This window comes from Staurois parvus, unplaced genomic scaffold (genome assembly GCF_062004578.1).
Source record: "Staurois parvus isolate SC_StPar_1 unplaced genomic scaffold, SC_StPar_1.0 ptg000381l, whole genome shotgun sequence".
NCBI lineage: Eukaryota > Metazoa > Chordata > Amphibia > Anura > Ranidae > Staurois > Staurois parvus.
The window spans coordinates 432501-445815 of NW_028318177.1; the positions used below are offsets into that span (position 1 = coordinate 432501).

The window sequence follows — 13315 nt, forward strand, 5'->3', positions numbered from 1 at the left end:
GAATCTCCCCTGCCAGTTATTGTATTCTGATATAGACATCAGCGACTGTCAATATACCCGAACAGTGGCTGCATCCAACTGGATGCAGTCATTATTCAGCTAACAATTTTTTGCCTAGCTACAATTTTCAAATAAAAGGATGTCAGTTAGGAGGTTCCCAACAGCGCCACCCATGGCTCAAATTCACTCTGCATATGAGTGCTGAAACCTGTACATCAAAAATACAGGTCGGGGTACTGAAGGCAGGGAGTGCGAGTTCAGGGCTACTCACCCGCACCTGCAAACTTGTCAAATTAGCACAAATGGCTGTGTCTTCATAGACTTACATGGGTTGCCTGCATACAGCACTTGGCAGCTCCAGCCACATAAACCAACAGCTGATTCGCTGTGTGCAAGTCTCCGCACCCATGTGAATGAAGTCTATGGCAAGCTTAAATCTCAATTAGTCACAAATATCAAATAGCAAAGGAGACCTGACCTGTCCCTGAACAGAAACTTTCTAAATTCATACCATCTGAAGAGGTTTCCTTCTTGGGAATTAAATCTTTCTTATCACCGTTCGCCTAAAACAGAGAAAGAAACCCATTTCAGAGTTTAAAACTATAAGCAAGTAAAATAATATCAGACCTAACTCAGAATCCAGACAGTGCAAAAAGCAGTGCCAATGTGAAAAGTGCAGTAGTCCATGGCAACAGATTAGAAAAGGAGTTAACGGATCTGACTCAAACCGAAATCTCAATGTTTGCTATGGTCCCATCACTCGGAACAGTATCAATGCTCGTTTTGCTGTCTTATAATAAATAAGTCCATATATGCATACGGATAACTGAGTGACATACAGATTTTATATTTACATATATAGATATATATATATATGTATGTATGCATGTCACTCAGTTATCTGTATGCATATATGGATTTATTTATTTTGAGACAGCAAAACGAGCATTGATAATGTTCCAAATACATATACAGTATGCATAAATATAAAGTACAATAATAATCCCTAGTAATCAATCAATGATGATGTTGTTCTGTCTGCATGCTCAGAGAGTTAGGCAGGCCATATATGGTTCAAATTTTGGCCAGTTCGGTAGGGACCTGTTAAATTTCAATCCAAGTATGGGCACTCTGGTTTTAAACAAGAAGATCTATCAATTGACTTGTGTACAACCAGCCTGTTAGGCTTTTCCTGAACGATTAGTGCCATCAGCTAAAGATGGCAGGGAAGCTCCCCTCTGGCAGAACACGACAGGGATGCAGGAGGAATCACCCCCCCCCCCCCCACCATCAACACTGACTTTGTTGATGGGGGAATCAAGCAATTTTCTTTCCTTCAAACCACGGTGCAAGGAAAGAAAATTACATGATCTATCATTGTAACTGCCTTAGCAGTATGACCTTCAAAAATTGTATTTTACTAGCAAGACATGTCAGTTCACTGGTACTATTCACAAAGCAGGATACAGTTACAGATAACAGCTGTCACATTTAGATACAAAAAAGATTTCAGTTCTGATAAATGTAAGATAATTACTAAAGTACAGCCAACTTGGCTCTAAGAAGGAGCTGCCTCATACAAACTCAAAACTATTAAACCCATTAAAGTGCTGAATTGGCCCTGTTGGCACCACTATGCTCCACAAAAATTGATTTTCCAATCAGATGCTGTCACTGCTTGAGTTCAGATGGATGCTGAATACACCAGCCTGCAGGGAGATCCTTTATGGACACGGTTTAGCTCAGCTCACTGCAATCTGGATGGACTGATAAGGCTGCAGGGCACAAGCAGGAACCCGCTGTAAGGCTGGCCATTGACGGCCGTTTATCGGCTGAATTGTCAGCCGATAAACGGAAAATTGGTCGTTGCTGCCACCAATGCTTATGAAAAACATCTGTTTTTTGTAGATTTTCCAGCATGACCGATAAAAAGAAACGAGAGGATCCGCGAAAAACAGCCGACAGCTTTGCCCCACGAACGGTGTGAATATTGGCCAATTTTTCGGTCGGATGAAAATTTGGCCGATAAACGACCCGTCTATGGCCTGCATAGGATGGTAAATCAGCAACGTCTCTCCTCTCACTCACACAAATGTCAGAAACGCATTGCGGTCCCCCCAGCCTATCACGTTCTCCTGCCTGCCTTTCTGTTAGTGCCATGAGAGAAAGGAGAGACGCTGCTGACTTACCATCTTGCAGCAAGTCCCTGCTTGTACCCTGCAGCCCTTATCGGTCCATCCAGGTTGCGGTGAGCTGTATATCGCACCACCACTCTGACACCTGGAGCAGTCTATAGGTCTTTCAGATGTAAGTGAGAAATGGCATTAAAGTGTTGTTTTTAACCATTCACTAATCTGGCGTCCTGCCCTGTATACTCGGGAGGGATTACCCAGAGCCACTGGCTAGGAGCTGCTGGACAGAGTGCATTTCTCTCATCTACCTTTCCAGCCATCCATCCATCCACCCTTGTGAACTCTATGGATTATTCACTGTGGACTTGAGCACTGATTGTGCTTGTTTAACCACGTCCCGTCCTGCAGTGCAGGAGCGGGTTGCTGTTCCGCCATCTTAGCCTGTGCGCGCTCCCTGGGAGTGAGCGGCACCATGATCCGGTGCCTGCTGTGCCCTCCGGACACAACAGAACACCAATCGCTGTACGGGACCTTGGTGTGAGGTCCCGATTCATGTGATCACTGATTGGCTAATCAGTGATCCCATGAATAGTAGTAGTCAAGATGTCACTTCTGACACTGCTTACTACGTTGGAAATCTGTGAATGATCACAGAGGTCACATGGTACAAGGCTATTCACAACAACCTTGTACCATGTGACAAGCTGTGACCAATCACAGCTGTCACAGTATTTCTTAATGACTGCAAGAATGCAGCCAGAGAGAAGGAGAAATGATTGCTTTTACAGCCTTTATGGGTGTAAAAGCAATAAGTGTAAAAAAAAAAAAAAAAATCTTCATCATCCCCCACAAGTAGTACAGTGTCACTATGGTGACACTGTACTGCTAGGATGACAGTATGTAAAAAAAAAAAAATAATATAAAAATAAAAATGTAAAAACATTTTTTGAAAAATTATAATTTTTTGTTATAAACTAATTTGAGTTATTTTTTTTACTAAAAAGATAGCTGAATACATTTTGGCCAAGATTTATGGAGAAAGATTATTTATTTGCAAAATTTTATATGTAAAATACTTTTTTTCAAAATGTTTGGACTTTTTCATTTATGTCGCAAAAAAAAAAAAATCCCAGTGGTGAATAAATACCACCAAAATAAAGTTTTATCTGTCTCAAAAAATGCTAAAAATTCATATGGGTACAGTGTTGCATGACCGCGCAATTGTCATTCACAGTGTGACATCGCTGAAAGCTGAAAATTGGCCTGGACTGGAAGGGGGTAAAAGTGTCCGGACTGGAAGTGGTTAATCAAAAGTTGAACCGAAAAACACAAATGATCTGTAGATAATGCAGTTAGGGGGGGTTATGTAAAAGGTAGTTGCCATATGACAAACTCCAAATGCAACAGTAACACCAGCCCGCCTGTTAACCTGGAGATGGCAGGCTCCACTTTGTTTACGCATAATTGTGTGACAAAATCACACATGTTGAATAGAAATGATTTCAACAAAGAACTTCAAGAGACCATTGTCACACTTGTAAGAGAAAGATGTTCAGAAATAAAAGGTAATTTCCTGTGTGACTGACTATACTGACTGAACAGCATCCCAAAAACAAAGACAGCCTAAAGTACTATGTATGTGCCCAACCCCCATGAATAAAGTGTTACTAAACTCACAACAGTAAAATCAGTCTGTATATGCAGTAAAGCATACTTGTTATACTCACTGTGGAATCTAATGTGTTAATCCTCCGCACTGTGTAAAAGGGCTGTCTGATCCTGTCTTCTTTCATCCTCCCCTTCTTCTACAGCCCCCAATCCATATAATGATGGTACAGACACTCTTGCACATGCTCAGTTTGGTGTGTGTTGCTGAGCTATTTTGGGGGGGGGGGGGTGCATGTAATCAGCACAGGGCCAATCAGCACTGTCCAGACAGAGGGTCAGGGGTCATGCAGCTTCACAGGACAGTTAGAAGAGAATAAAAAACTCCTACAAGCTTTAATCAGTGCTCAGCCGGACACTAAAAGTAGTACCGAAACTGCTACATACCGCTAAGAAGAAAAGATATTTAGCAGTTTATATTTACTAAAATAATTGCATTTCCATGTTCTGTGTGAGACCAGATATAGTGAATGCAGGGTCCTGGGTTCAGTAACACTTTAAGGTACACTCCCCATTATATTCCTTTAAGCCATGCTGTGGGTGAAACATGTTAGGGGCGTGGCTGATAGGAGTGAGCAGTCTGCTGTCATTGGCTGGAAATGAACATTTTTGGTATGCAGCTCATTATTTGGATGATTAAAGCGGTAGTAAAAAAAAAAAAACAAACAAAAAAAAATTCCCCTGCACAGTAATGTTATAATGTGCTAGTGTACATCGTATATTAGCACATTATGTAAACATACCTTAAAACAAAGCTCTGCAGCGGCGTGCTGTCACCGCTGCAGAGGCTTCCATCTTCACCTGGTCTTCCTTCCAGGTTTGCAGGCTCCAGTTATCTGACAGGCCGGGCCGTGATGATGTCATTCCCTTCCCTCAGGAGCACATGTGCTGGCTTAAATAAAGAGAGAATATCCCCTAAATGGTGCATGTTTAGGAGATATTCATTTTATCTACAGGTACGCTTTATTATTAGCTTACCTGTAGGTAAAGTTAAACCAAGAGTTTCCTACCACTTTAATATGATTCTAGTTTTATTATTTTTTAATTACATGCATAAGAAACTTTACCAAGAAACTTTTATCACTATGCTGGGCAATAGTTCCAGGAGTTTCCTTTGGTAAGAGCTTTGCATCCTTCCTTTTCTGCTCTTCTTCTTTATCTCGCTCTTCAAGTCTTTTTCGCACTTCAGCTTCCTCATACCTGATGGAAAAGCAAAGCATGCATGCAGAAAGATTACTTTAGCTCAGGGATGTTGAATTTGTATTGTTCGATACCCAGGACATGTAATTCTGGGCGCCAGGCAGGTAGTTTTTTTTTTTTTTTTTTTAACCTTCAGCCCTGCTGCAGACAAGCAGCAGGGCTCACCTGTCAGGTGGAAGCAGTCGGGCAGCAGCGCTGCCGCCAATTGCTTCCACACAGTGCCAGCCTCTCCCTCTCCCCATGTGAACCTCCCCCCCCGTGTGAGGTCTCCCAGGCTCCGCTTGCCCATCTGTAGGCCCGGGACTGGCTCACAGCCGTTGGCTAAAGGGGAGGGAGGGAGGAGAGTGGACACATCCGCTCCCCTTCCCTTCTTGTGCTGCCCTGGAAGTGACATTATGTCGTCACTTCTGGGTCCCCATTGAGAGATTCCCGGCCATGGAGGCAGGGAAAGAATGTAATGCAGTGCGATGTGCACTGCATTACATTCATTATAGTACAGGGGAGACATCCAGGGTCTTTTGGACCTTGGATGTCTCAATAAAGAGAACCGGTCACCAAAAATCCTCACATAGGGGATATGTAATGAAAAAAAAACTACAAGAAAAAAAAAAAAAAAAAAAAAAAAAAAAAAAAAAAGGAGGGTTTTTTTTTTGTATTGTATAAAATATGTTACACCCAAGCACATAACATCCCCCCCCCCCTCTCAAAAAAAAAAAAATTTAGGCCCCACCCACACAAATACACACGTACAAACATAAGAGCACACGCTAGGGCGCCTGCGCATGAAAACATCGATTGAGATACACACGTTACATGCCAGAATAACAGTAATACTTCCAGCACCAGAACTCCTCCATAACGCTGAATTGAGGACCTATAAGGAGCTTTAAAAGTGTCGCCTATTGAAAATATAGGGTACTGAAGTTTGTCACCATTTCACGAGCGTACGCAGATTTAAGGTTTGACATGTTGGATATCTATTTATTCGGTGCAATCTCATCTTTTAGATTTTACAAAATAGCAGGGTAATTCATTGCGTTTGTGTGCTCTAAAATTAATTTACTTGTATTTTTTACTGAAATTTTCTGGTAATATCATGCCACATAAAACAAGTGGAACTACCACCATTTTATTCTCTAGGGTCTCCGATTTCAGAAAACATGTTTGAGTTTATGTAATCTTCAGGTCTAAAATGTTTTTTTAAACGTGTGCAAAAAAACACAAAAACAGCTCTGGCAGCGAAAGGGATAAAGGATAAGCCGGACACTCCCCTTCCCTGATGAGCAGCCAATCGGTGCTCATTACACTGCAAGGTCTCTCCTCCTTGCTAGTCCCTAGGTGTGGTGCTTGAGACAGGCAGGGAGGGGAGGTGGAGATACACAGCACAATGGTAAAAATATTACACATTTAAGTCACTATAAAGCCTCTTTTGTTTTTAAAAGCCCCAGAGATTCCTAAAATCACCTCCAATTTAAATACTGTTTTGTTTATTTTTTTTTATCTAGACAAGTAAATTGTCATGAGGGACAAGTAGATTGGGACACCGATTTAGTCCCTGGACAAGTAGTTTTCTCAAAATTTTCCACACCCCTGTAGCTGTAACTATTTTTTAGTATTTGGGTAATAAAAGGATAAGGGAAATTGGGTAAAAAAAAAAAAAACCAACAGCATAAAAGATACTGCCTGCCCACCATACAGTTCCACTGCATAGCCATCACACTCCAATGCCACTGAAAGCTAAAGAGAAATGAGTGGGCTCTGCCATGGTCATGATTGTGTGAGAGCTGCCCATTGTCTGGGTAATCAATGACGCCTCAGACCACAAGAACTGATAGGAGAGGCAGTCACATCTGACAAATGCTGGTAAAGCTACTTTTCAAAATTAGCAATCCTTAACCATTTATAATAAAAACGTACAAAGATAGTCTTGCCAACAAAAGTCTCCATTATTTTTCTTCATAACAGGGAAAAATAAAGAAATATAAACTTGTACTGACCTATTTTTAAGGCTTTTTGAAAGTTTTTCAGCTTCTTCAACCGCCTTTACTATAGTACTAGGACCAATCAGGGCTTTGAAGTAATCCTGACACAAACAAGCACAAGATGAATTGTTACTTATTAACACATATGTATATACTGTACACACGCACTCACTTGAGCTTTAGCATGTTAACCTCTTGCTGAGCACGTAACACATGTATGGATGGTGGGCCTGAACACATCTATGACAACTAAGACTTACAGCGGGGGATGTGGGGGGGGGTATCTGAATTTGACAGGTACCCGCACCTACTTTCGCTGCGACCGCTTAGAAAATTGGAACCGGAAGTTGTCCTCCCCTCCTCCCGGTCTTCTCGGACACAGGACTATTCACAAAGTGCAGTGCTACAGGCGCATGTGCAGTGGGCACCCAACTGTGAAGCCGCGAGCTGTCACAACCAGGTACCCACACTAAAGATGCCGGCGCTGGGGACACAGGACAGCTGGTGAACCCAACCGGTGTGAGGACACCACGGTATCAAGGGACAGGTGAGTATCTGTTTTCTAAACGTGAGCAGCTACAGTTTTTGTAGGTGCTGACTTTATTTTTGACTATACCTCCACTTTAAGATATTTACATGTGACCAAACACAGTCAGTCTCACAAAAATTGAAGCACTGCCTTCAACAACGGGCCCCAGTAGGGCTACCCTAGGGGGGTGATCATATCTGCTTCCAGCTGAACTGTCCATGAACTGTCAACTTCATGGAAAAATCAACTGGTCACTACACAACACTAGGTGAAGATCATGGATCATGGAAGGTCCTGGTGGGGCTGAGGACATTTAGATATCTCTCCCCCATTCTTCTCAGTGAGACTGAACTATGAGTGTATGACAACTCTAATATTTCATTTGTAACAGCTCAGTGCATTATACAGTTACAATCAACTTACCCATTTCACTAGCTAAGGCCAATTTCACAGTCAACAGATCTTACCGTATAGCAGTGGATTGCTGTTCAGGGGCACTTTTCAGGTGTTAAGGAGGCAAAACTGCTGCATCCCAAATGCTTTTATCCCCCATTTTTCTCCCTAGTTGAATGGGAATTTTGCATTGAAATACCACAATGTAACCGGTTGTGGTGCAGACCCATTGACTTCAATGTGCTAGTTTAACAAACATCTCCGCTTGTCAGACAGTATTCTGAATTTAAATTGCTATACTGCAAAGCATCAGTAGTCATGTGTACTTACCCGAGCAGCAGCTATGTTCATTTGAAGGTGAGCAGTGAAAACATAAAATCAATTGCCTATTTTCTCTCCCCTCTGCTGCCTGTGTGAACCTAGCTTATGCTTGAGATATATATATATATATATATATATATATATATATATATATATATATATAGTGGTTTTGAAGCAACAAACAACAAATAGAATCTGCGAATCTGCATATCCATGTCGGTCATCAGTAACAAACTAGTAATTCCTTTGCAATATACTTACAGAAGGAACTTAAAGAAACCCTGTGACCAACTTATTCAATTTATTCACTTGCAATGTGCCTTTGCACGTATTAGAAAAATGGCTAGTCCGTTCCCTAGTACAATCCCCTCTTTCCTTGCACATCATAGCCCTCTCCTCCTCAGGGAGGGTCCACTTGCTGTCTGTGCTGGTCCAGCTTCTCTGTCCCTGCCCTCACATCCCTACAGAACCTTAAATGTAGCTGCTAAGGGAGGAGTGAAGGGGAATATTACAGAGTGTCCCTTGAGGGACCACTCCAAGTCTGCACCACATTCAAGATGGTGGAACCTAGCAGGAGTCTCAGGGCTGTGAATAGCTACACAAGAGGCTTTTACAGGTAAAACACATGCAGAGAATATGTTAAAGTGCATATAATCTTATGGGAACTATTTTGTTGAAATTAAAAGGATAAGTTCAATTGATGTGAATGTAACTGAGCACCTTCTCTTACTACCCAAGAATGATATATTATGATCGTAAATATAATTATGGATGGGTATGAACTAACCCTCTAAAATATACACAACCACTTAAAGATAAAAATAAAGAACTAAAAAACAGTGTTACTAAAACACCCATGCGTTTGCCAATGACTAATTACACAATTATTAAACATGCTAGCTGCCCCTTAAAGTGCAAAATCACTTTTAAATTAAATATCTAAATAAAGGGCCAGCACTTCACATACATATAAAAATGATGCCTGCAATCCAACAAGGAAAAATAATATATATCAAATTATGTTTATGAATAGTTCATAAATAATCAAGAGTTCCACACCAAATTGTGTGCCAAAAATATATTCTTCTAGTGCTTATTATATATCTTCATGTGAATCCTCCTTGTGCTCCACCATCATGTGCCAAAATATTCCACTCACCAACCATCCATAACCCCTTACTTAAAAGAAGGTCAATTACGCTTTGTGTTAACAGGGATTATTATAATCTCAGTAAATTTCTTCTATATATTCTCCCTTTTGGTTCCACAATTTTGAAGCCCCATAAATCAGAAAAGAAAAATTCTCATGGTGTAGTAAAATGTGTTAAAAATGAGTTTCCATGTAAACATGTAGGGTGCACTCACATTTGTTGGTGCCCAATCCTCGGCATTAACACACTTTAATGCGCCGTCACCGCTCCTCACCCTGGAGTCGGCCTTCCTGAGGACGCCAGATTGGTGAAACACATAAGGCCGAGTGTTACGTCCAGCCACATCTGGGTCCATTGATCTCACTTCTGTTTCTGGCCATTGGAACATTTGTTGGTGCCCAATCCTCGGCATTAATACACTTTACTGCGCCGTCACCGCTCCTCACCCTGGAGTCGGCCTTCCTGAGGACGCCAGATTGGTGAAACACATAAGGCCGAGTGTTACGTCCAGCAACATCTGGGTCCATTGATGTCACTTCTGTTTCTGGCCATTGGAAAGCACGCCAACTCCAGGGTGAAGAGTGATAAGTTCACCCTTCCACAAAAAATAATAAATGCACATTTTTTTTGCAGGTAGAAAAATGTGCATTCTTTTTTCCGTTAGAAGCCTGTACAGCAGATTGTTGATGACATGCAGGTGTCCTGCACACTGTCAGTGTATTTGCTTGCTCGTACATCCTATATGGACAAGCCGATACTTGCAGACAGGAAGAATCAATGAACTAACAGCACTGTGGTAGTTGATTGACTACATGCTGACAGCCGCTAAGGCTGTTGGGACTTGTAGTTCATTAATTCACAGAACACTGTGAATGAATGACGTGACCGCATGGACGGAGCCCCACACAGCCATGCTGAAATCTGACAGCTAGCACAGGGAACTTCTCCCTGTACTTCTGTCGCAGGGAGGGGGGCAGCAGGCGGCGGCTGCAGGATCAGGAACATGTTACATGTTCCACCCTAAAAAGGGGTGGAACATGTAACATGCTCCCAGAATGAACTTATCCTTTATTAGTCTGGTGATGGTCACAGGGTCTCTATAAAATTAGAAAGGACAGTATTTTAGCCACAAAAGTATGTCTATGGACAACAGTAAGAATGCAATCAGCTGTTACATCTATGCCCATAGCTACAAAATAAGACTAGTTGCTGTAAGTTGAAGTTCCACTGACTTCTGCTTCTATGCAGCTGTTGGAACATTATTCAAAAATGATATTTTTTTACTGTATGGAAGAACAAAATGAGGAAATCTATCAGTGAGATTAGTCTTATTGCAGATGCAAACACAGATTGCTGATGCTAAAACCTCAAAATTCTTTTGATTTATGACTCAATGCACAAAATATTTAGGAAGACCTCATAACAAATGACTAATAAACAGCTTTTCTGATACTGTTATTCATTGGAATATTATTTCTATATAGATATACATGACATATAAGACACTCATTCTGTTTTTGCTAAAAGCGCAGGGGGGGGGGGGGTACACAAAAGTCACAGAAGAGTGATAACTTAGTGAATTAATTCATCATGTGCAAGAATTTTAAGTAGTTCTAGAAATCAATGGAGTTATGTAATGTTGATTCTTGATTGGTAGTTGACAGCGCAGTCACACCCAAACATTAAAGGACTGTGTTTTGAGAATAGTCTATAGCTAGCTTAATGCTTTTCTGGTATCAGCCAATATTCTCTTCTCAGCTACAAAATTACACACCACCCAGCAATACCCTAAAACCCAACAGGTTATTTAATGTTAAAAATAAAAAATTAACATTAATATCTTTTGTGTAAAAAAAAAAAAAACAACAAAAATGAGCACTGTACCTGGTTTTGTTTGAAATCCGACCTCTTTTTAATTAGTTCAAATACAAATAAAAATTTCATGTAGAAAACGTAAGCTTTCTCCTCGTCTCCATCTAGCCGGCACTCTTCTGCTTTCTGGATTATCTTAGAAGCACTGTTAACATAGCTAAAAATAAAAAAATATTACATACAATTAAATATATAAAAATATATATTATACTGTACATATTAACCAATACACGCCCGGCCAATAGCCAAAAGGCGGCCGGCAAAATGTATTGGATTTCCGGGTTGGATGCCAAATGGCGTCCTCCCGCACATGCGCACTTTTCGTGCTTGCAGAGCCGCGATCTGTCACCGGCCGTGTACCTCGAACACGGCCGATGACAGATCTGAGTATCGGCCCCATTGCCGGTACCATGTGACCTGCTGTGTCCAATCACAGCAGGTCACATGACAGTTGTATACAATGGATGGCTTCATTCATGCTGGATTTTTTTTTTTTACACCTGTGGCCATGGAAGGGATTGGAACACCTGAATGATTTGGAGGGCTGGCAATATGATGTATGTGTATGTTGTTGTTTGTACTCATAGTAAGGCCCAGAAACAATGGTATGCATTCTGTTTTTCTTCTATCCTATCTAAAACACACTGACACTGATACTAAAGTGTTACTAAATCCAGGACCCTGCATTCACTATATCTGGTCTTCCACAGTACACACTACAATGCAACTCTTTTAGTAAATATAAACTGCTGAATAACCTTTCTCCTCAGCAGTAAATAGCAAACTTGTGACTTCTATCAGAATCTGGTTGAGCATTGGTGAAAGCTTATTAGGAGGAGTTTTCATTCTGCTCTGTCGTATGAGGCTTGCTTGACCCCTGACGATCTGTCTGGACAGTGCTGATTGGACCTGTGCCGATCAAATGCACCCCCTAAAAGAAAAAAAAACTCACTAGCAATACACACTAAACGGAGCATGTGCAGAGTGACTCCTAGGGCTTTATACTATCAGCAGATGGATTGGAGACAGTAGAAAAAAGGTAGGATCAGAGAAGACAGACTCAAACAGCTTTTTTACACAATGTGAAGGATTAACTCCTTAGGTTCCACAGTGAGTATAACAAGCATGCTTTACTGCATATACAGACTGATTTTACTGTTGTGGGTTGAGTAATTTAACCTTTGATCTAGCTATTTTTCTTTATTATTTCTTTTTTTTTTTTGCACACTTTTGTTTGTTTACATCTTTCTCCCCAACAAGGAGAAAAAGATGCAATGGAGTTGATTTACTAAAACTGGAGAGTACAGCTCTGCATAGAAACCAATCAGCTTCCATGTTTTTTTTTGTCATAACTTATCTGAACAAGCTGAAGTTAAACTGGGTGGGCAGAGGTGCAACAAGTAGGACTACAAGTGATGGGACATGGAGGAATGGACACTAAGATGGATGGCAAAGCCCAGGCCTGTAGAAGGAGCCGGAGAGCTCTGAGCACATAGCTTGCCTGCACAAGCACTGGTCCTCGTCCAGAGACGTCACTTCCACCCGCAGATGTGTTCCACGCTGGTTCTTCCACTTCCGGTCGGCATTTCCATGCTGGGACTAGGGTGACGGCGTTCCTCACCATCCGTGGAAGCGGGACTCCTTCCCTGGACTTTGGGCTGCACTGTACCTGTGCATCACTGATGACAAGTGATCACCGTTCTATTCTCTTGTGAATGTAACTTACCTTTGCTGTACTAAACCAAATACTAATTACTACACTCAGTGGCGCCTCCCTTATTTACCTACAAGCTGATTGGCTACCATGCACAGATGCACCAGACTCTGAGTGCTCCAGTTTTGGTAAATCAACCCTAATGTATCTTTCTCTCCATTCAGAAGAGAAAGAAAATACATGGGCAGGCTGCGGAGTGACTGATCACTGTGATAGCCAATCAGAGGTTAACACGGCAATCAGGTGACTGGGGGACCAAGAATCCCAGGTCCTAATCAATGGTGAGAGCCCAGTCTCTGTGCTGGGAGCGTGCTGGCCAGATAAAGGCCCACTTCCCTGAGGCCGCATATATGCCT

The 13315-nt window shown here is 41.6% G+C and overlaps 1 protein-coding gene across 2 annotated transcripts in view; it reads right to left on the bottom strand.

Annotated features, from left to right (window-relative positions):
• The window catches only part of USP8 (ubiquitin specific peptidase 8), a 95523-nt gene that overhangs the window by 55682 nt on the left and 26526 nt on the right, over positions 1–13315 (bottom strand). For both annotated transcript variants that reach the window (XM_089685695.1, XM_089685693.1), the window contains exons 3-6: positions 11258–11402; positions 6995–7080; positions 4865–4997; positions 512–563 (exon numbers count right to left, since the gene is read on the bottom strand). In XM_089685695.1, the coding sequence (XP_089541821.1) occupies positions 512–563; positions 4865–4997; positions 6995–7080; positions 11258–11402 (416 nt within the window). The remainder of the gene's footprint in view (positions 1–511; positions 564–4864; positions 4998–6994; positions 7081–11257; positions 11403–13315) is intronic.